The 24,905-nt window shown below is 33.4% G+C and overlaps 1 protein-coding gene across 1 annotated transcript; it reads left to right on the top strand.

Moving 5' to 3' along the window:
• Window positions 1-1,391: 1,391 nt before the first annotated feature.
• Window positions 1,392-22,877, top strand: LOC119634979 (ankyrin repeat domain-containing protein 50). The gene is made up of 7 exons (XM_038029459.1): window positions 1,392-1,435; window positions 15,643-21,013; window positions 21,082-21,387; window positions 21,461-21,795; window positions 21,862-22,066; window positions 22,124-22,415; window positions 22,490-22,877. Exons 1-7 carry the CDS (start codon window positions 1,412-1,414, stop codon window positions 22,668-22,670), a joined length of 6,714 nt encoding a protein of 2,237 aa, XP_037885387.1. The 5' UTR covers window positions 1,392-1,411; the 3' UTR covers window positions 22,671-22,877.
• The last annotated feature ends 2,028 nt before the right edge of the window (window positions 22,878-24,905 follow it).

Raw genomic sequence — 24,905 nt, 5'->3', positions numbered from 1 at the left:
TATATATATATATATATATATTAGGTGTTTGCAAAAATGTTGATCACTTTTTCACTTGAGAAAGTTATTTATTGTGAAAAATTGATAAGAATTGATTGAAAAGATATATTAATCAAAATAGCTTCCATCATTTTCTACAACATTTTTGGGAACACAAGGATACCATATCAAAAGAACTTATATTGCTTTCCCAGCGACCCTCTTCGCGAATTCACGTGCCCACCACTTGTAACCAAGAGGCGCCATGCCTGATAAGTACACTGGGGTATGGTACAACGTTCTATTGTTGAGGTGCAACAGTGTATGCTGGACAACTCTTGCGCCTAGTGGCCAAAAAATGGCATTGTCAGGCAATTTAAAGTGTTGACTTCAAAGCCGACACTTGGAATAGGATGTGGAAGAGCATCACCAAAAATCTCTGAACTTATTTGGTGAGCTTCGGCAGCAGATTTCTTCAAATAAACAACAAAAGTAATGAATTTGAAAGAAGAAGAATTTTGAGCGCTCCATGATTTGACCGTTGGCGTACGCTGAATAAATCCCTCATGTTAAATGGAAAATTGTTATTTTGCTTAAAGGAAGGTCAAAACCTAATCTAATTCAACCGTTATATGCACTCGTATTCCCCATTTATTTATCGCTTTTACCTGTAGAAGTCGCTGATCAATATTTTTGCAAACACCTAACATGTATATATATATATATATATATAGATTAGTTTATAATGTTACAATGCAAGCGAACATGTCCACTCCCTTTCGCTGCGGCACGCCTACTTTGCTATTTTTGAATGTTCTATACCTGATTCTACGAAAGCCGGCCAACTTGACGGATGATTTTTGTGAATTGTCACAGTCCCAAAAACTAAGATAGGAAGTTGAAATTTGGCACAAACAATCCCTAATCGATTTTAAAAGTGAGAATGAAAAATGGAAATGATCTGTTCACATATCACGTCCATAGTGTTCAAAAAACCTAAGACAACCTCTGGATAACACTAACAAATTTTACAAGTTTTCGTCTATAACTCACAATTCAATTGAAAATTGTTCCAAGAAAGTGTTTATTACTATGTGAATTAAATCATAGATGTAATTGCAAACTTTTTGCTTAATCAATTTCCATAAAGCCAGGCCAGTAGTATATTAACAAAAACTTATAAAAGTCTCTGATTTTGAGCAGAAACTAGTTAAGCGAAAACTTTATATTTTTTTTTGAATAAGTACAAACAAAAATGATTTATTAATTAAGCGCACACACGTACACATATATTTTACTGGAATATCTAAATGTATGTAATTCTTTTATAAAGACTAATAATAACACAAAGACAAAAAGTCATATGCAATATTTATTTAAACCGAATTTTTTGCCTTTTCTTTTATTTATAGAATAATTATAAAAGTTATGCATGAATGCGCGCCTAAAAGCTAAGGTGAGTTGCAATTACTTATTTATAAGAATTACACTTAAACACGTACTAGCTAAAGCTAAAAGAACTTGTCATCTTACGTAGGTGATGCATAGGGGAATATGACAGTCACCAGAGTCGACATTTTTGCAACGGATGCATACTTGATTCCGGTTTGCAATGAAAAGATTTAGCAAAATTTTCAAAATGCTTCCAATTCTCTCGTACCCTTATGTCGTGCATATCATGCGATCTTTCGGGAATAGTTAAATTTAATGCAGATATTTCATACATGTTTGCACAAAGAAATTGAACGGAATTAACAAAAAATAATTGTTCATTTGTTAGAAAATTAATAGAATAATTTGAGAAAATTTCATTTTCAATTGCTTCTATATATGTCTGATAAGCTAAACGTAAACCGGAAATGTCAGCCATATTTTCGGACAATAAATCATTGGATACAGTTACATTATCCCAAGATTTTGTTCCATATTTACAATTTATATAAGGTAAAAAGTGTTGAGTTACTAGAGAACCCATATGATTATAATTACTCTTATGATCGTATACTATGTGATAAAGATCATAAGCATGAATTATTTCATGAGCCAATATAAAGCCTAGCAAGGAGTATTGTAAATGTTTTTTTAATTTATGATGAAAAAAAGGCATTTGTAAATAACCATGAGGAACGAGTACGACATTATCAAATAGTTTTACCGGCGAAGATGATACAATTGATTCTGGATCGTAGTCATAAAAACCGGCTAAAGAGAAATGATCCAATTTTATGAAACTTTTGGTATGACGAAATTTCAAAAACTTAAGATGATTGCCAGCGAAATCTGTTTTATTTATTGCAATTCTATATAAGTCACGGTAATAACGTTGAAGGTATTCTTTCGTTCTATTCACAGGGACATTGCCTAATTTTAAAGCCATACCTGATAATTCTTCTAGGATATACTTCATCTCTGATTCATTTAATTGCAAAGAGTTTTCTTGAAGCATTTTTTCAAAATTACATTTCAATTTCTCAAACATTTCCTTTAAAATTTGCTCGGTTTCAAGACGTTGTGATTCGAAGATATATTCTTCATAAAGAACATTCATGATTAACGGTATAGTGCTTCTTAAATAACGTAAACACTCTTGTGGTCTTTTAAGTGGTAAATTTTCATGTAAATGATATATAAATCTGAGCATAATATAATGTACGATAGTATCTTTCCAAGTTTTATCCAATAAATATTTTAAATTTTCATAATAATCAGGATTGAAAGCGAAACACTGCACTCGTAATTCATCGATATTTTCTATACGATTTAAAATAATTTCAAAATATTTATGCCACTGAATATGAGGCACCGCCTCTTGCAATTCCTGAATTGTCATTAATCTAAAATTACTTTGATAGGTTATGTTCGCTGTAAAATTTTCAGGTATATAGTCCAAAAATGAAATATTTTTTAATTCTTCTTGAAATTCGATAACATTCTTGGCAATCCGTTGACTTTGACTAATATTAAAGCCAAAATTTAGAAAAATTTCCTCGATATCGTAGTAAAGTAATTCCATGGTTAATTGATGTTGCTGTAACTCCAATATACGTTGACTACCATCGTTAAATAGAACGTTAATGTGCGTTGTTAAGAATACTCCGTTCAAGCCATAGGTTCTTAGGATGGCCATAGTTTTAAGCCAATCAAATTCGTTGTCATTACGCCAAACTGCACTTTGCGTAAATATTGGCCAAATGAATTGCAAATCTTCTTGTACCAATTGAAGCATCGGATTTACTGAGATGGTATCAAGATTAGTACATGCTTCGTACGCATTATTTGCGATATTATAAATGATCTCATCATTTTTTGCTTTATTCAAAATCTCTTGTAATTGTTTATTGACTTTATATTCCATATAACCGGCTGCGTCATAATAATCAGAAGAATTATAATTACGATACCAATTGCCACAGGCATATTCATAAAAATCTTCACATGGGTCCACATTAAAATTCATATTAGCTTTAATCTGATTCAAATAAATTCTATTTACATTTTCTTCTTCTTCAGCTATCAAATGAGTAGCATAAGTTAATAAAATTAAAAAACGTCTTAAGCGAAACGATTTCATCTTCAAATGGATTAAATACTGACTGAATATTATATGGAAAGTCAATTCACTTTCACGTAGATCAAATATCATTGAGCAGTGAGATTAAGAATACAACTCAATTTCATGTCTTCAAGTTATATATATGCGTGTATGTGTGTGTGTCTGTGGGGTGTGCTTCCATGAATCTTTTTACTCAGTCTTGTGTCTTAAGCGAAACTCCATGTACGTGCTTGCTTTTCTCTCTCTCTCTCTTTTTATAGTGTTTGGCTTAACGTAAAATCGATTGATTAATAAACAAGGAAGAAATTTGCGCTGCGAATAAGTTTGTATGTCGTAACTACAAAAAATTTTAAATAAATTATTAAACATTATGCTAAGAAGCAACTCGAAACGACTGAGTGTATATCAATCAATAATGTATAAATATATATATAGGTCGAAATAAATGTAGTAGTAGTAGTAGTAAAATAAATGAATACATAAACATTGATACTTCTCAAGCATAGCGTTTCTTAAATTTGATCATAAACTCTTCGCGAAGGTCCTACAAATGTCATATCATGTTAGTCGTCTGATCGCGCGTATGGCAAAAACACCGAATATCCTACGTTAGTTGAACGAGTGCTCACATTTTGAGGACTATTCGTCGGAAATCTCGACATTTATGCAGTTTAGTTATTTCTATCTACAAAATGGAAGAATATAGGATTACATTTCATTTTTTTTTTTTTTATATTGTCGAAAGAGACGTCAAAAAAATGAATTCGCAAGCGCTTCTCATTCAAGTCGCGGCCAACTAGTCAGTATTGAAGTCGTACAAATTAAAAACTTTACCGGTTTATCACACAATCGATAGGAATCTGATAGGAAGTCGGGCAATCAGACAAACGAAACTGTTTTAAATCGTTTTAAATGTATTAGTGATGGGTAACGTTATATAAATAATTCCCTTTTGAATAAAAATATTTTTTTTCGGTGGCATAGATAATAACAGGAGCCGTGAGCCCTATTATCTTTCCTTAAGGTTGCATACATATCTTGCTTACTATGACGAGAAAGTAAAAATCAAAAATAATGAGAATAAAACTCTGCTTGTAATAATTACCTTTAAAAAGAAATGATGCTTTATGACTGGCCATTAACAAAAAAAAAAAAAAAACAAAAACATTGCAAAAAAATGATTTTATATTAAAATTTTTTTTACTACACAGCACACTTTACTATTTGCTTTCTCTTTCACTCTCTATTGTCTACAAATTCTTCAAATTTCTTAAATTGCCTATCCTACTGGATCATCACTTAACAACTGCAAACAAGATGCCCGACCGAAAATTCTTTACATATTCACATACCGCGCGTTCGTTAATTGCATTTTTTCCTTTTCAGCCGAAGACAATGAAAAAAATCTCGCAATTTTTACACCGAATAATTAAAGAAATTCTTAATGGACGGGAAATACTACTGTCCTTGCAATTCCAATTGTTCTTTGCACTTGCTGTAAACCAGCTGGTGTTGTCCAACTTTTATTAATATTTTGCAAATATTGCATTCATTGCACAGATCCGACCGAACGCTTCCCATAATATCATACAATTCTTTATCATGCATTTCTGGACAATTTTTTACTAAAATAAATGCTATTTGTTGAAAAATTTTTATTAACGCGCGAATCTAATTAATATTGTTAATGGAACGTTCACAGCGAAATGATAACATACGTGTAATGACACTAAGTTCAAATTAGCGATTTTTGTGACATAAAGACGTTTTTTTGCTTCTATTGTTACAATTCTTTTTTTAATAATAGAAAAGTTATCTTCTTAATTAATCAAGCATATAAAAGAGTAATTTTAATAAAAAATTAAGAAAAAAATATATGAAATTTATTGTAATAACTTCATCATGAGAGTATTTTTTTTTTTTTGCTTATTTTTTTAAATAAATGTCTGTTATATGAGAAATGCTGATTTATCTCATTTACAGCAACGGTCACAGAAGGAAGGAAAAAAAAAATGGTATCTGAGCCAAAATGCAATTTTTATCTTGTTATTGTCACTTTACGAGATGATAAAAAATGCTCCTCTACTTGAAAGGTTTTTTTGAGAAAAATTTGAACATTTTTGGCAAAAGTGCATATAAATATATTTATATGAAATCATAATATGTACATTATCATATATAATGTGAGTATACGGTTTATAGTCTTTGAAATTAAAATTAATCAACATACCCTCACGCCTCTGATAAAACTGTTGTATATTTATCACTTTTCATTAGTCAGAGAGCATTAGTTGCAACTTAATATCCTTTTAAGAAACGTGTTTTATTATAATATCATCAATTTCAATGGCACAAGTAGCCGTCATGCTTTCGAAAGTAATTTTGATTAATTGATCTTTCTTTTCACATTCACACTGACCATCAGTATGGATAGTTAGGGGTATTAAAATTATCTTTCAGTTTGTATCGTCAATTAATCGAGAATTTTGAGATAAAATAATACGATTTCGGTGAAGTATTACATACATATTAATCGATACACTTTCTAAGCGCATAATGCTTTAATAAAGTCAAGACTTGCCGGACAAAAAGGTGAGAAAATGAAAAAAAAGAAAATTTAGTTCCGATTTCGGTTCAAATTAGAAATTGCTAGAAAAGGTCTACGCTAAGAGAAGACTATCCCATTTTTTATTTATAATGACGCGAATTCAAAATTAATGATCAATTGAATCCAGTTGGAAGGTGGTAGGGGTAGTTTTTATGGTTAAATCGATTCGGAGATGAGTTTCTTGTTCTCAATTCGAGTCGGTCTGTACGACATCTTCTTCTATCTTCGTTTGAGACTCGCTCAGTGCCGCACGAATTACCTAAGTTTAACTTCCTACGTAGACATTATAACATGAGTTACTCCCGCTTTGATCAGTTTGCTGATTCTATAGATAGATAGTATTTATATTGGTATTATTATTAATAGTAGTATTAGCTTAAGTCTAAGTTTTGGCTTGTTTGAAACTCTTCTAGTTTTTGATTTGAACTTAATTTCGTAATCAATTTGAAATAAAATATCACTTTGTGTGGACTTGACTTTCACAATTTGTGAGCGTAGAAAAACAAAGTTGCGTTCAATTTACGTTTTGCCCCAGGCGTGTCCTCTGGCTAACTTGGCCCATTTTCAATATCAACTTGCTTACAAAAACTTCCAATATGTCTACTAAATATCAGATATAGATAGACATCTTCATTTTTGCGACCAGGAGAGTGCCATCAACACACTGCGCACAGACGGACAGATCTGGCTTAATCGATTCAGAATTTCATGCTGATCAAAACTATATACATTTCTTTTTGTAGCAAGTATAAAAAAATGGGGAACGAAATTACAGCTATTTACAGTTTAGAAACACTATTTGGTCCCAAATTGGTTGCTTTTTGTCTATGGTTATATAGAGTAGAATGATGCTTGCAGAATAAAATCGAGAGATATAAATGGGCTTAAATTTACTTACCTGTCAATGCAAAAGCAAAAATATGTAAATATAATTTAAAGTGTATAGTAGTACTTCGATGTCGCTCTCAAAATAAAAAACCTAATATATTTTCCCTTGTTATGTAAAATAAAGTAAAGTAATTGTAATTTTTAAATTTTTGATGCTCATATATGTATTCATATTTATTGCTCTTTGCTTTTGTGTATATATTGGTGTTTTTTTTTTTCTCTTTTCTTATTTTTTTTATTTATTTTTTTGTTTTCTTTCACTTTTTCTCATTGAAATGGCTGCATGGTGTTGACCCAATTATTCCTAAAGCGTTATCAGAGTCAAAAGAACTGTGAAAACGCAAGCCAACTAAGGATAATGAATAAAAGCTACAGTGAAAAAGTGTCATTCTTCTTTTCCTGGAAGGAAAAAATTCATTTCAATTATTTACGAATGAAGTGCAATCAATTTATTGGGGGTTTGTTTGTTTTTTTTTTTTTTTTTTTTTTTTTTAACCGAGTTGTGTTCAATTATTATTAAAATAAATTATATTTTTAAAAGCACTCTGTTGTTTAAGTGCCGTTATGCAATACGAATTCTTATCTTCGCGCTTATTGAATATACATTTTAACTGTATAATCGTGATGTGTTGATTAACTCAATTAGAACCGCTAAATAATAAATTGCCCACTAATCTTCTTCAAAGCGAACGCAGCTATGAGATTGACACCTACTTGTTTGTTGCAATGATATCTCTTTTAAATGAATATTAATTTTAAATACAAAATTTATACGTTCGCTTTAATGTTAACAACACCTTCGCAATGGAATTTTTAATAAAAACATTTCTCTATCTCTTCTAACCGCACTAGATCTCACTAGAATGGAACTAACCAAAAATAATAATCTGAATGAGTGAATTTTGTCAAAGTTTTGAAGAAGTTTCTATGGATTTCATTACACTGGTAGAATTAGTTTTCCAATATAAGGTGGCAGAAGCCAAGCTATGTTCTTGTAAAATCTTTCTGCTAACAATCCTGCAGTAATAATTGCAAAATTCCTCTCTTTAATGGATCATCATCATCATCTGGGTCATGTAAAAATTTTGTATTGTTAAGCTGAGACCTAAAAGTACATAGAATTACAACCCATACCTGTATACATATACGTAGCTACACGTAGGGATAACGCGGTAGTGGTCGTCGTGCCTAATAATTTGTAAGGAAGACATGAAGACATACATACTTTGCATTGTAGAAAGAAGAAAGCTAAGTAAGCTAAGTAAATTTTCTAAAGTGATTTTTATTTTTTCATTGAAAACTTGGAGGCAGACTTTTCCCTACTTTCAATAAAGTAACACGTACATATATATACCTTTTTTTTTTTTTTGTTGTTTTTCTTCAATACTTTTCAATAAATTCATATACGTAAGAATGTGTGTTTGATTATATCAGACAAGTCTTAACATGCACTTTTTGTACATGTGGAAAATAGATTGATTGAACAAACGCATTTTAAGCGTTTTCCAAGAGTGAGGAAACTTTTTACTATACCATAACAAGTAATACTGTGACCTCTCCATTCGAGAATAGTGCCATTACCTTTTAACACACGTTGTAAGTTCTTTCACTAAAGTGTAAAAGGGCGGAATTTTTTTTTTTTTTTTTTTGTTTTTTTTAAGCGTCATGTCATATGCAATAAGAAAACAAATAAGAAAATTATATTCGATTGTGACCGAATCTTGTATATCCATTGTCGTTTTCCAAAAAAAAGAACTAAATTTTCATGCTCTATAACATGGATTTTTTCTGTTTTCAAAATACATGTGCTTGTCGCATAGTGTTGCGTGTACACTCTGTAGGCGTATACTCGCAAAAGTTTAAGTCCGTTCCAAATTCTTTTGCAAATTTGTCTCAAACTTTGAATCGGTGAGCACTTACTTGACAGTTACGATTCTAACATACTCGGCTACTCACTTTTTTTTCATTGTTTTTATTAATTATGAAATATTTAAAGGCGTATCCACAATACCTTAACTTTTGCCGGATATTACAAATGTTCGCAAACAGCTAATGTTTTATTAAATGCGTAGGAATTGAAAATGATCGTTAATGAAGTTTGCTTTATAAAAATTAATGAAAATTAAAAACATATATATATATATATATATATATATACACATATGTAAATAGGTACAACTAAAAATCTATATAAATACATATATACATAAATATACATATATATGTATAGTTTACACTAATTAAAATCTGCCAACATCAGCTAGTCGGCCTCTCCTTATGTAACTTTTTCAAGGCATTAATGAGAGATTTTGCAAAAAGATTCTGCAATTAACGCTAACGATAAGGTTCTAGAGAAGCACGAAAAACCTGAAGGACAATAAAAGAAAAATTGCGTTCCATTATGCCCGAATCCCTCTTATCTTACGGAAACAAATCAAAAAGTGTGAAAAAACATTGAAATTTCAATATAGAATTGATTGGGCGTGGCCGATTTTTCCCATTTTTTTTACAGGTTTTCTAGGAGTGCCCACAGCTGCAAATTTTCATCATCCCATCTTTTGCGGTCTATGGGTACAAAGTTGCTCTCAGTTCATGCCCTACTATAGGTGAATCCTTTGACTAATTGACGAGGATTCCCAAAGCTTTTATCACATTTAAAGTCAATATCTTAAACAAAATATTTGCTGTAGATACTGCAAGGGCAGAAAAGACAGATATGCTTAGATCACTGATTAAAAATATATATATGTTATAGGATCTCTAAAGTTTCCTTTTGGCTTTTGCAAAGGATTTGGCAAAATGAATATACATTCACGGCCAAAAAAATTAACTTCTCTTTCCTGGCGAGAGTGAAGACAGAAGTGCAGTGCATAAAAACAAATAAGAAAAAAACGAATGTGTTTTTTACGTTTATCTTTACGTACGTTGATGTTTTCCTTTTGCCGTTTTTCTCTCTTTCTGATGTCCATTCAATTTTTTGTCTTTTATTATGCTTACACAACAATACATGCATATTACTCATGCCAAGCAGTTATGAAACAGCACTGTAATCAATGCTGTTAAAAAGTCAATAACTTCGAAGTGATATGTCAAACTGTTTACGATATCGTTACTGATAAAGTGTCTGCGATACAAATGTGAAAGCTAGTGTCAATGAGCAAATAGTTTGTAATACATTTGCGCTTTTCCGTAACGGAAACGGACATTAAGCATATAGCCACATATACATACATACAGATATAAGTCGCTGTGTTGTTTAACTAGCTTTGACAATAAAACAAATAATGGATGGGAGTATGATTACTTTGCCATATAACATTGGTGTGTAATTGCCATTTCCAGTACATCAAACACTCATACTAAAAAAAAAAAAAAGAAAAAAAAAAGAAATCACAGTGCAACCCTAAAGCAACAGACATGCGCTTGTGTGTGTGTGTCTGCGTATGCATATGTGTAGATGTATTGTATGTCAGAAGCCAATTTATCAATTAGCTTACGCTTAAATAACTAACAAGTAAATGAAAATTCAATCAGTTAATTAATATAGAAAAAACCGAAAGAATCACTATAGGCTTAGACCGAATATTTTGGTACCCAAAACATTCTCCTAAGATAGACCGAAAAAGAAAAAAAACTAAATTTTCACACTTCATAGGATAGAGTGGGCGCGGCTGATTTTTATTCGCAAAATAAAAGTTTTTTTCGCATACACCTTTGGACGTTGTGGGCACTGTCTTGATAAACTTCGTCACATCCAAATTCTTTTGCAAAATTTTTGGCGTAGTTTTCATTTTCGCTTGCGAGGGGACGCTGCGCAGAAGGATAAACGGAAAGACGGAAATGCTTAGGTGTATTCTAAATTTGAAACGGACCAAGAATTTAAATAATTTATGGCGTTTCCTGTGTCTTATAAAGGTATTAAAAAAAAAATTAAATTTTGATACACAAAAAAATGGGTAGGCGTGATCCATTTGCGTACAGATCCTACAGCCCCACCCACAGGATTTGCGTTTAAAATTTTTGTATATTTATCTGCTATAGTTAACGAGTAAAAAACCAATCTCTTATTTCTTTTGAAAATCAGTCGTGTTCTCAATTTACTTGATACGCTGGGCGTGACTTTCGATCGTTTTCAATACCAAACAGCTCCCAAAAACTCCTAATGTTTCTACCAAATTTAAAGTTATTAGGTTCATTTTTGCGGCCAGGAGAATGTTTACGACGGACATTATAAAGACGGGCAGACACACATGCAGATAGGCGAACAGACACATATGCAGGCAGACGAACAGGCTTAAATCGCCTAAGAGTTTGATGCTGATTGACAATATTTATACTCTGTGGAATCTGTAATACTTCTGGGCGTTGCAAACGTTTTGACAAACCGAATATATCTATCATCCTTCAGTGATGTGTGTAAAAATTGCTCCCTGGAATGTCAAATAACAGAGTACACTTTAGGTGCAAACTCCTCGAAAAGCGCTGTAATCGCAAGATGCTGCGCAAAAGGGAGAAAGAGGGAGGGAGAGAGAGAGAGAGAGAGAGAGAAAAAGAGACTTGAAAGACAATTTAACGTCCCATATAATGTAAGCGTAAGCTTTGCATATGACTATTACAAAGTAAAATATAGAATATTGCTCAGAGGCATAAAAAATACACTTAATGGACATAACGTACAGATAAAAATAGTGTTTTAGGAAGTAATGCCGCTATCTAATAAATGCTGGATGGCTGAGTCGAAAAGGTAACTATCTCATGGGCGGTACGAACTATCCTGTTATTATATCTTGCGCTAAGCAAAATTTTGAAAGCACAACGACGATTTGCAATAGATAAACTTTCGGACCTATATAACGGACCTGGTTATCACATTTTTCTGGACTGAATTTTAAAATATAAATAACTTACGACATCTCTGACTCATATGTAGTACAAATTTTCATCGAACTTAATACATTCCCTACAATGGATATGTAAAAAAAAAATGTTATTTAAAGCAATGAAAATGGCGCCATTAAAGGAAAAAATCGATATCCATAGTTCAAAGTAATAGGTTGGTGCATAATTATCAGGCGTTTTTTAAACGATATTATCAAACGTTCTTGAACACTATTTATTGTGAAGAAGACAACTTAAAAATTCAACAGTAACATTTTTAAACGATTAATACGGAGCCTAGTCACCATCTACATCAATCACTACTTCCAGTTTGCTTATTTTGAAGCTTTTTGAGACGACAAACGATGGTTGAATGGTCCACATTGACGTTGTTGGCCAGCATTCGAGTTATCAAACTTTTCTTCCCCAGCCGCGGCTGTCAAAAAGGACTGACCGTCGAAATCCGATGGTCGACTTCGTTCTGCCTTATCTTCCAAGCTATTGTCGCCAGATGTGAAATGGACAAACCATTCTCTGCATCGAGTTTCGCTGATTGTGCCCTCATTGAAGAGTTCGCATAATGACTGTGCTACTTTCCATCTTTTCTCAAAGTGAGACAGCATAATATGAGAAATATGAGTATGATTATCGACACGCATTTTTATAACCTAAAAGTAGGAGGATATTTTCATTCATATAAATTCATGAAATATTGTACATTTTTAATAAAACATAGCACGTCTAAGAAAAGCGAGATAATTATGCAACAACCCAATAACTGCATGTTGCCAATCTTTCGGTCGTTTTTTCTCGCTTGAATTGCTTATTAAGGATGCGTAGCCTGAACTTAAATCAGTTTAATATTAAATACATTTCTACATATTATATTGAACAGATTGGCTTTGGCTTGCTGCTCAGTCAGCTATCATGAAATACACAAATGAAAAGAAATATATTGATGGGATAGGATGGAAGGAAAGGGATTCATTGACTCGAGTCTATAATGTGTAGTAAAAAGTCAATCTGTTGTTATAAATGCTTTGCTTAGTGATGTAATTAAGTACACATCAGATTGTCTTGAGGTATATTGCAGACCATTTTATTGACATTCCTTCCCATCCAGTGCAAAACTACCTAGAGTTCATGACTAACTACTATGCGTAATCACTTGTGTGAGTCATGAGAAACAAAAAAAAAAAAAAAACATAATAAAAAAGTTTACTTGTAAATTTAAACTTTTTCTTTTGAAACTTAAATCTAATCATGATTTAATAGTTGTTTTTGAAATAAGTAAAATATAGTTTTATTTCAATATTTAATCATAGTTCACCCCTTTGAACTAAATGCACAACCACAATAACTATGTTATGCAATTTTAAAACGAAATTTAATATCGATTGATCCTTTCAAATTTGATGTCAGAATTACAAATAATTCTGTTTGTACGTACACTTACGCTTCGATTGCTATGTTACATACATAGCATAGGAAAACTTAAGGCGTATTAGCTAAGCACAAGAGAAATGTTACGAAAAAATTAAAAAAAAAAAAAAATAAGCCAAAGTTTCATCGAATAGCTAGCTAACTGTTCTAAGGATTTGTAGAGCACTTGACGCCGAAGAGGATATTGGTTGATTATACGGTAGTTTGAGTCCTATAGAGATGGCTACCAAAGAAACAACAACAACAGCTCGAATTTTAATCAAAAAAAAGAAAAAGAAAAAAAAAAACGAGGTCGATTGTTTGGCAAACAAAGTAAAACGTTAAATCGCAGCAATGAAAACATGGCCATAAAAGACCCAAAGGTATTGAAATTCACTTTTTGTTTTTTTTAAATTTGCGAGAAAATTCTCCTTAAAATAATTTGAAAAATATTTAATGTATTTATTTTCCAAAATTTATATATAAATATATGAATTGTTCAAATAGTGGAGAAAGGCGGCGTCAAACCAGGTGAACAGTCTCTATACTAACTTTAGCTTACGATAGAAATGACAAACTTCTGTTCATACATAAGGTAACGACTCAACTTAGTGCCGGGGTATACGTGCCGTACCTCGTGGATCACTCGCACGAATACTTGTAGTTCGTGGCCCAATCTATCAATTTTCAGGTGGTTTATCGTTTTCTTCTATTCAACGCGAATCATGAGTTGGACGAGATTTGATTTTGTTAATAACAGTTTATAAGTTCACAATTCTCTCTCTACCGAATCTCAAACTAGAAAAATAATATGACAACCTTCGACCGGACGTCTCACAGCGAGAATTAAAACCAAGATCCTGGCTAGCAAAGCAAAAGCTGACTTTTTAGCTTCTGGCGAAGAAAAGTTACCACTTACAAACTTCCCAGATCAAATGATTTTAACTGAGATGCTTATTACCAGTCATCAGTCGCTTGTAATACTTAGCCTAATTTATATTCTAGCGCCCCCTCCCGAACGAAAGATATATGTGAAGGTAAAAAAGGGGGCGCGACTTTGATTGTACCTAATAACATCCTGTCTTTCGAATGACATGTCATGAGGCAAAATAATTACTAAAATCTTTACAAAGACGAATCGAAAAGTCAATTCTAAATCATAATCGCTTTTCCTTATTACCAAATATAATTGTCCATATCGGATTATCCCGATTTTATAAGGTCTTGAGATGAACTAAATAGCCCTGCACAATAGGAAAAACTTCTTTGCGATCCATAAACCATAACTTTACTTTATTAAACTTCTAATCGCTGATGAATCAATCTCGCTTGGATCACAATGGAGCAAAAAAGACACTTCTCTTTCGATGGAAGCCAAATCAAGGAACGTTTGCTATTTAATGAGCGATCCATCTGATACTTCTTAGCTAAAGATTTGAACGGACTAGTTCTAAGAAAAAATTACTTTTTGTTCGATGTCCTATCCGATAAGCATAGAGAATGAAACGGCGGACAGATTCGGTTAGTTTAGAAAGTCTACACATTATTATTACTAATTATGTAGGCAAGACGCACTGCAACCTAGAAGATCTATGGTATACGTCCATGCTGTTAGTTCTGCAGTTTTAAGAATTTTTTTAATTCCGCCACGTTCTTTGGATCGGAGAACCACACCATGCCCGGCGTAGTAAAATGCAGGCCAAACACTTGGTGTCTGATTTCACAGATGACCTCACATGATGGGGCAGACTCTCCATGAATTGGTATCAAACATATCCACATTTTTCAGATGTTACCTGAGGGAATTATGACCCATGTAGAAGCCGGTAAACAAAAGTAGGCCTCTTCTTCTTAGATCCAGTAGTTTGTGTGGCCTACCGGAAGATTTTATCAGTCGTTGTCTCGCTGATTGATTCCAACGACAATCCGCTTTATACTATGCCCATTGCGATACCAGCCTATTAATGTGGCTTATTCGGTTCAGGACCTACTATGGCCCCGCGGACAAGTCTACATAGAACTTTCTTAGAACTATTACAAAAGAATGTAATAAGCACCTACATCCTTGTAATAATGAGTACAGAAAATAAGCTTTAGTTTTTCTAAGTATTTTCCCAGCTACGTAAAAATTAATAATATATTTGCTTAACCTAAAGAATGCGAAAGAAAAAGAGTACAGCAAAAAAATTTAAAAAAAAAAAAAAAAAACAAGGAAAAAAGTATTGAAATAAAATAAAAACACTTAAATTCGCTTTTATATGCGTTCACGTGTATGCGTGTTTGTATTCACCCTCTTTTCTTTTGCCCTTTCCAGATAAAAAATGTCTGCAGGAAACTCATCTATTTAATCGTTTGCACGCCATCGCCTCGTCTAAACAAAGACATAATAAACAAACTTGTTGCCATCATCATGTCAAAGCATTCTAATAACGAACACTTACGTAATGATATTTATGAAAATTTACCGTGCCAGGCCATGTTTAATGAGTCTGTGCGTAAAATGCAGCAACAACAACAGCAACAGCAGCAACACAAAATCCTTCTTACTCCGAATAATTTAACAAATAAGGCTTTATCTCAGCAACTTTTAATCAATAATATAAGTAATCAAAGTGCTCATATAAATTCGAATTCGAATACGAATACAAATTCTAATCCCATACCTAATAATAAAGAGCAAAGCAGTAAACATTATGTTGCGGGCAATATGTCTAAGGAAATGATTTATGCTACACCATTAAGAAAATCGGATCGTTATAAAAGTAATGATCGCGGTCGCTTACTAAATCCAATGTCAAGAAATCTCATTGAAAATACGGAATCGGGTAATGATATTAAATTAAGTAATGTCTTAGATTATAAACAAGTCAATAATAGTAGAGATAGCAATCGATTGAACGGCCGTAACGGAAACAACGCGATACCAATTACTGATCTCGATGAAGAATCTGATGGTTGCATTACTAATGCCTTATTTAATAGTCAAGGTTTGCCATTACCAAGCAGTGGCAGTACACCCAGTCATCAATTGGAAGATCGTAGAATTTTGAATTTCCTTAAAGATACAACACAACTGCATAAGAAAATGGAAATAACTGGAAGAGATTGTCCCAATGCCAGCTTTTCTAATTTGGCCAGAGAAGAACATTTTGCCAATTTGGTACAACAAAATTTTCCACTTGAAATATCTCAAGCAAATCCATGCGTTCAAACGTCACAGCGTCATAGCGTTGATCCAGAGGACGAAATGGAAGCAATTCTTGAAAATCAGCGCGATCAAGGACCGGAAGAAACTGCTGATAATTTAGAAGTGTTTATGCAAAAAAAATTATCACCTGATAAGGAGGTGAACGGTTTTACTCCGCGCCGAGAAGAATTGATACAAATATCCGGAACGTATTACAACATTCATCGCGAATGGGTATTGAAGAAGATCGCGTTATGTTTAGAGCAACGGATTGGTGGCAAAAAATCGATTCCTGCTCTACTTGGCGGTGCCGGTGGAAATATGAAACCTGAAACCTTTAATGCAGTCGGAGGTTTCATATCAGGCCGTTCGAAAGCGACCGCTATATCGAGTACCACTTATAATGGTTGTTTGGTGCTCGGCTCAAATGGATCTGGTAAAACGTCTATTTGTGAGGCCATTCTAAACGGCAACTCCGGTACCAAAGGAATACTTAATCGGAAATTACTCGCTTGTTACCTTATAGAATCACAGAATCCTGAATGCCATAGCTTATCCCTATTCATACGGAAGATTGTTTTACAGATTCTAAGTCATTCATCTCTTATTAATAAGGACGAACCGCAAAGAATTATCGATGAAGGTTTTTCATTTTTACAGGACGAGGTTCAACAACAAGAATCGAAACTTAACGAAGCAATGAATAATATCTCACTCGATGAGAATGCCGAGGAAATTTTAATAGCTGAATTAAGAAGAGGTGCTAAAGAATGTGATACATCCGAGCTGGAAAACTTTCATGAAAAAAAAATACCAACATATAGTAAAAAATCGGAAAATGTTGGTCTTATGCGTCAAAAATCGGAGCCAGCTCCAGAGCAAATGAATGCCAAAGAAGAACGACCAACCGAAACATGTTACGGTACTCATCCTCCAAAAACTAAGGCATCTAAAAATAAAAATGATGATAAAGATAAAGATAATAATACTGAAAAGCAAAAAATTGATGAGAAAGATAAGGATAAAAATGAAAGGGAAATTCCAGTTTCAAGTAAATCTAGTCCGAATAAAAAATCGAAAATACCAGTTAAACTGGGAAGAGTAGGACCAGTGGCATCACCAGTCAAAGTTGCCAATATAACACACAATTCGCCCAATTCTATACAACAGGGGGGTGGAGAAGATATTGCCGAACTAATCAATGAAGAGCTTAAAACTGAAATACAGTCGGCTATTAATAAAGATACTCAAGACGATAAATTTGAGGTTAGTGAATTTAATTGCGAAAAACAAGACAATGAAGACAAGCCAGAAGCTGATAAAGATTTTGAAATTAATTTGAAAAAACAAAAAGAGACAGCAATTGAGGAGCTTAAAGAAAAGGAAGACAATCTTATAAATTTCGAACAAAATGTTAACTCGAATACATCTGAAATTGCTTTGGCCTTTGAAAGTCAAATAGAAAAAAATTTTCCAATGAATCTATCAACGAGCACTTTACCTCCCCCATTACCGAAAACGAAAAGTTGCCGAACAATTATTGCAGATGGTTATTATGAAATGCTCCTTTCCAATCCAGAGATATTTGAATGCCTTAGTGTCGATAATATTGAAAAGAATCCCGATGAATGTTTTAAGAAGGCCTTACTATTTCCTTTATTAGAACTTACACCGCCGAAGACTGCTTTGCTTCTATTAATCGATTCTATCGATGAAAATTATATTAACGAAGGCAATTTAATATCTACCCTGAAAGGTGGACGCGGTACAGCAACAACACATAAAAGCCGTAATGTAGCCGAACTTTTATCAAATCACATACATCTTTTTCCCAAATGGCTATTCCTCGTATGCACTACAAAGAAACAAACAAAACAAATTACAAGAATGTTTACGGGTTTCAAGAAAATCACATTAGACGATCTTCGCAAATCGCATGTTGTTAAAGATGTACAGGAATATATAATAAATCGATTAAATACCGATTTCAAAGATAGTATTATGCTTACCAAGGAAATTATCGAGTCTCTCCATCAGTTATATATCAAGTCAAACGGATGTATTCTATATTTGGAAAAAGTTTTGAACGGTATTAAAGAGAATTTTTTTAGTTTTCGTGAAATCAAATTAATACCGTGCACGTTAAACGGTCTTTATTTGTACATCTGTCAAAAGTCATTCAATAAAAAGCAATATATGAAAATTAGGCCAGTGTTAAACATTCTATTGGCTTCGTCGGGTTATGTCGATAAATTATTTTTATTCAATTGCATAAGAACTCACAATTATACGATTGATAACGAAGAATTCGAGAAACGATTACTATTAATGAAGAACATTCTTCTTTATGATGACGATCAGAAACGTTTAAAGATATTTCATAATTCATTTTGTGATTGGCTGGTGGATGTGAAATTTGCTACCAAAAAATTCATCTGTGATGTGAACGAAGGTCACATTATGATCTCTATGTATTATTTATTGGTATCCGAAACGCTTTGCGCTAATACCGTGCGCAAATTTGTCTATCATCTAATCAAATCGGGTGAATATTTAACCAATCGTAGTATTGATTTGGATATGTTATTAATGCTTTTGGAATCACGGCTTAATTTAAACGATTGTTTCTATACGAATCATTTGAATTGTTGTCAGCAGTGTGAAGTTGATTTCAAAAATGATCCGAATTTCTTGCCAAAAACGCGAAACATGGTTGAGAAGTTTCTCAATAATGAATTGTCGGATGAGTTCTCTCAAATTTTGTGCGATTTTTTTAAGCCCAGTTTACCAACGGATGCGAAAATTTTAAAACTTCTTATTGAAACTGGCGTAAATAATACCGATACGCAGAACTCTTGCGAATCATCTCTAATGTCCCCGGAATTATCGGAAAAATCACAAAATATAGATTTTGAATTGGCGGATCTTTTAATTTCCAGTGAGCGATCGTGCATTTTGGAAACACAACGCCCGAAAAGCCCGTCAGAGAAAAGTGAACCTCAGCAGGAGAGTCAGGAAGACAACGCTTCCAGTACGCTTCATCAACTTTCCGATTCAAATCGTATCGAATTACATAAAGGCAAAGCATTAATACATATATTGGCCAACGATGGCAATCATCATCTATTGGAAAGAGCTTTAAATGCCTGCAAAGGACCGATCGACTTGGAAATAGAAGATTACAACGGTCAAACAGCTTTGAATATAGCAGCTCGCAATGGTCATTTGGATGTCGTGAAATTGCTTCTGGTTTTTTCGCAACCATGCAACGACGGTACCGGTCGCATGAAGCGTGTTGATGTAAATCATGCTGATCGTGACGGTTGGACACCTCTGCGTTCGGCTTCTTGGGGTGGCCATACCGAAGTTGTTAAGCTGTTGATAGCCCATCCTGCTTGTAAAATAGACTTAGCTGATAAAGAAGGGCGCACTGCCTTACGAGCGGCGGCTTGGAGTGGTCATGAAGACATTTTAAAAATACTCATTGAAAATGGTGCTGACGTCAATTCGGTAGATCGTCAGGGACGTACCTCTCTGATAGCAGCCTCTTATATGGGTCACTATGATATTGTTGAAATTTTGTTAGAAAACGGTGCTAATGTGAATCATCTAGATTTAGATGGTCGTAGTGCTCTTTGCGTGGCTGCCTTGTGTGGCTCCTCTGGTTACAGTAAAGTTATATCTACTTTACTGGAGCATGGTGCCAATACCGATCAATTAGATAACGACGGTATGTCACCGTTGTTAGTAAGCTCTTTCGAAGGCAATGCTGAAGTGTGTGAATTACTTTTGGAAAATGGTGCTGATCCAGATTTAGCTGACTTCATGGGACGCACACCCTTGTGGGCTGCTTGCACGGCAGGTCACGCCAATGTTGTAAAACTTTTACTATTTTGGGGTTGCGGAATTGATTGCATGGACTCAGAAGGACGGACAGTTCTTAGCATAGCAGCGGCTCAGGGTAACGTGGAAACAGTGCGCCAACTTTTAGATCGCGGTCTTGACGAAACTCATCGAGACAACGCTGGTTGGACACCTCTACACTATGGCGCTTTCGAAGGATTTCATGAAGTATGCTTGCAATTGTTAGAGTCTGGAGCTAAAATAGATGAGTGCGATAATGAAGGAAAAACTGCTTTGCACTTGGCAGCGCAAGAGGGCCGTACACGATGCGTACAAGTATTATTAGAAACACATGCTGCTTTCGTCGATCAAAAAGCGCATGATGGTAAAACTGCATTTCGCTTGGCATGTTTGGAAAGTCACTTAGAAACAGTTCAATATTTGCTAAAATATAACTGCGATGTGAATTCTAAGGATGCTGACTCCCGTACCACTCTTTACATATTAGCATTGGAAAATAAGCTGGATATGGTTAAGTATCTCTTAGAATACACTGACGTTGATGTTAATATACCTGATAGTGAAGGTCGCACCGCCCTGCACGTAGCTGCCTGGCAAGGACATTCGGAGATGGTCAAAATGCTTATTACATTGGGTGGGATCATAGTTTTTCACATTCTTTAGGATCTTCTTAATAAATAATATTTTTATATTTTTTACCAGGCAATGCTGATGTCAATGCTATGGATCTAGAAGCGCGGACGCCCTTACACTCTTGTGCTTGGCAAGGAAATCATGATGTTATGAGTATTTTATTGTATTTTGGAGCTTTAGCAGATCATGCTTGTAAGCAAGGGGCCACTGCTTTAGGTATATCAGCACAGGAAGGGCACGAAAAATGCGTTATTGCTTTACTTAAGTACGGTGCTAATCCTTATAAATCCGATCACTGCGGTCGAACGCCTATAAAATTGGCAGCAAAATCCAATCGCACAAATATCCTTAAAATCTTTGATAACTTATCCAAAAGTACGTTTTCGATTAGGTAGACAACCAAAAAAAACTCAATTCTTTCAAACGTATATTTCAAATGTTTCTTTAGGTGAACACAACAATATTCCCATGGAGGGAAAATATCCTTTAACGAATATGGTGCGTACGCCAGATCAACCCCCGTCATTACCTGCTCATGGGAACTTAGCCGGAGGTTTGGTGGGAGCATCAGCTTTCCCTCCCCATGCCTCAGCTTCCTCTGTATGTTCATCCACAACCACGGCTACTGTTAATAATAACATGGCAATATCTAATGCACTGAATGCCTCTAGTTCAACGCATAGCTCGAACAATTTCTATCAAAACACTATGCAATCCGATACAAGTAGCTTGCACAAGCGTAAGAGTGTTATTTCTAGTCAATCCACAGGCAGCAGCAATGATGTAAGCATTAATGATCACCTAATAAACACTATCTCAATTTATACGAAATCATTATTTAACAAACAGCAAGCGCCTCTAACATTTACTCAGCAGTTGCAGCGTCAAAGTAAACTAAACTCAAGGAACAATCCGTTCGTGCAGAATGCTCCTGTTGTTAATTCTAGGAATGCAGCAGGTTCTTCAGCTTTCTCAATAGCTGCACACAAAACGGGTGCTCATCATATGCAGAGGCATTCCCAACTCCTACCCGATCTCAATGAACATCAAATCGGTGAGAAGTGAAGGAAATTATTTTAATTAAGCTAAACCAAATTTTGTCTGCTTACAGCAACTAATATGGCCAGCAATGAAGCTGATCTATACGATATGGAATGCATGTCACCTTTATATGCAACTCCGCCCCATTCGCCTAGCAGCGAACTTAGCTCACCCGGTCAATTGCCTTCGATTAATAATATCGACGATTGCGCTGGCGCGGCAGCTATTTTAACACCAAACGGTAGCAGTGGTATGGGCAATACTAGCAATAAATCAGCTTTACCTGATAATCATTTCGCACGCGATACGCATATGCGCATTATATTGGGCAATTTAAAAGAAAATCAAGTTAGTTCATCCAGGTAAGAAAGCTACGCAACTATTCAAACTCATAACTTGGAATGCATTCAATTATTATCCTTCGCTTTGTTTTTAGTAAAAGTAAACGGAGCGGCATTACTACAAATCCAGCAATGCGTTTAATACGTAGTCGTTTTGATTCGGCAGCACAATTAATACGACGTACCAATAATATCTTATCAAGTAGCAGTCAGGGATCATCTAGTATTGGTGTCAAATCTGGCACATTTCAATGGCGTAAAGAAAGTCAGATGTAAATGAATCATCAATTTAAGAGAAAATAAATAGATAACGGGCTAACAATCCCAAAATTGCTACTCATTATATTTATATAAAATATTCATCGGGAAGGTTTCCTTTTTATTTTGTTTGGCCGTACAATTGTTTATGAACATGACCTTGAAAAATATTATATCGATAGCGAGGCGTACACAAATTAAGTAAATCAAATTTTGAAAAAAATAAAAAAAAATTAATGTGCCATCATCACTCCACACTTACTTCGACAAGACACGTTGCCTATACCAAATAAAATACTACAACTCCTTTTCACTCCTTTTTAAAGTTCGTAATAAACCTTCCCGACGGACACGTCGTTCATATTGAAGATATATGTCGACTTACGTGACTTTACTAATTTTTTTTTTTTTAATATATGTATTTCATTTTGTGATAATTTCATTTTATAATTTTTTGTTTTCATTTTTATATAAATATATATTATTTAATTTTTTATTTATTTATCTATTTAAAAAAAAAAAAAAAAAAAAAACTATAAACTATAGACTTTTTTTTTTTTGAAAGATTCGTTTTTTCAAACATATTTAAAAAAAAAATAAAAAAATAAAACGAAATATTTAACAATTGTAGAATTTATCACAACAAAAGAAAAAGTAAATAAATAAATAAATAAAAAAAAAAAATTATTAAATAAACTCAAAGTTGTAGCTGATACCTTAACGAAAAAAAACTATACGATTCCAATACAAAATTATATAGTAATATAAAAAATTTAAAATTACCACTTAACAAAAATTCTCACTTGGATACTTTAGCATCTATAATTACATACATTCACATATATAAAATTATTATGAAAAAGTTATTTACAAACTGCAAATGTACGTAAACAAGTATAAGCATGTAATACAAAAAAAAAAATATATATATATATATATATATATATATATATATATATATGCATACAACATAATTACAAAATGAAATTACCTTCAATTTCTAAAAATATATGCACAGGTAAAATGTCACAGATGTTTAAATGCATTATTTTCAGTTTCCATTATCACTCATCTTTTATTTCTCCATTTCATCTATTATTTATATATATCGAATTTGTTCACACATTTTAATGTGCAGGAAGCAAATGCACCGTTATTTATGTTATAGTCTACACACATAGAAAACATAGACAGCGGAGTGTGCAACGCGTGCACTTGTAACAGAATCCTGCATTCAATGAACACAAAATCAACCGAAGGTAACAAAGAGTACACTTTTATGTATTTGTATACATACATATAAATATACATATGTTTATGTATATATATATATATATCCAAAGTAAAGAGACTCTAGTCGATAGAATGAATACTGTAGGTAAAGAAAGTCGACAAATTAAAGCCGTATAAGGATTGGTTCTGAAAATTGCGATCGTCGCGCTTGATTGGGAAGCAATCATATCGTTCTGGATAAATAGAGATTTTCGGGTCTAGTTCCTCGGTTAGCAGTTACGCCAGCAATTGTGGAACTTTCTTGCTTAAATTTTATAAGGGATTATCGTAAAATATATCCTTTTAAAAGTTATAACAATTATCACAATATAAACAATCAATTCAGAACTAGCATGGACTTGGCGAATCCTTCGATTATCTCATTAAAACAAAATGAATATATATACTTATATATGTAGACTTATATATATATATATATATATAAGTATATTAAGTATAAGCTACTTAATAGATCGCCTATGCCGTGTTTTTCATTTCGGAAATCCTTACGTTAACTGTACGGACGTACATGTGTACAAACGAATGAACTACGTATTTAAAAATCTCAATTCTATCAAGAATATATATACATACATATATATATATATATATGCACACATATTTTGGATCGATATGTTTATTTCTGATTGTTGCCATATGGAATAGGAACTCGTCATCAGTTTTTATACACGGGTATAGTATTCATTGACATATGTCTGTATGTAAACCAAATCAGAATGTGTGTCATTGTGATCGAAATTGTTCAAACCTTCCTTGCAAAGTATTTTTGACAATTGCTAAACGAAACGAGTAATCTACATCATCATTGATAGGAAGCGATGAAAGGGTATTCACAATATGTAAGAACTATTGGTAAAATGCACGTTTTACCGGAACTAAGCTGAGTTCAAAATTATCAAAATACGGCATTTATCTTTTCGCTTTCAAATTTAAGTTAATTCCATTAAAATCGAATATATT

Source organism: Glossina fuscipes, unplaced genomic scaffold (genome assembly GCF_014805625.2).
Source record: "Glossina fuscipes isolate IAEA_lab_2018 unplaced genomic scaffold, Yale_Gfus_2 3, whole genome shotgun sequence".
NCBI lineage: Eukaryota > Metazoa > Arthropoda > Insecta > Diptera > Glossinidae > Glossina > Glossina fuscipes.
The sequence above is the reverse complement of the archived record's forward strand: the minus strand, read 5'-3'. Positions and strand labels throughout refer to the sequence as shown.

Coding starts and splice junctions, on each gene's coding strand:
- LOC119634979 (XM_038029459.1), top strand. CDS start 1,412: ATGAATGCGCGCCTAAAAGCTAAG. Junction 21,388..21,460: donor CTTTGATAACTTATCCAAAA/GTACGTTTTCGA, acceptor ATGTTTCTTTAG/GTGAACACAACAATATTCCC. Junction 22,416..22,489: donor AATCAAGTTAGTTCATCCAG/GTAAGAAAGCTA, acceptor CTTTGTTTTTAG/TAAAAGTAAACGGAGCGGCA.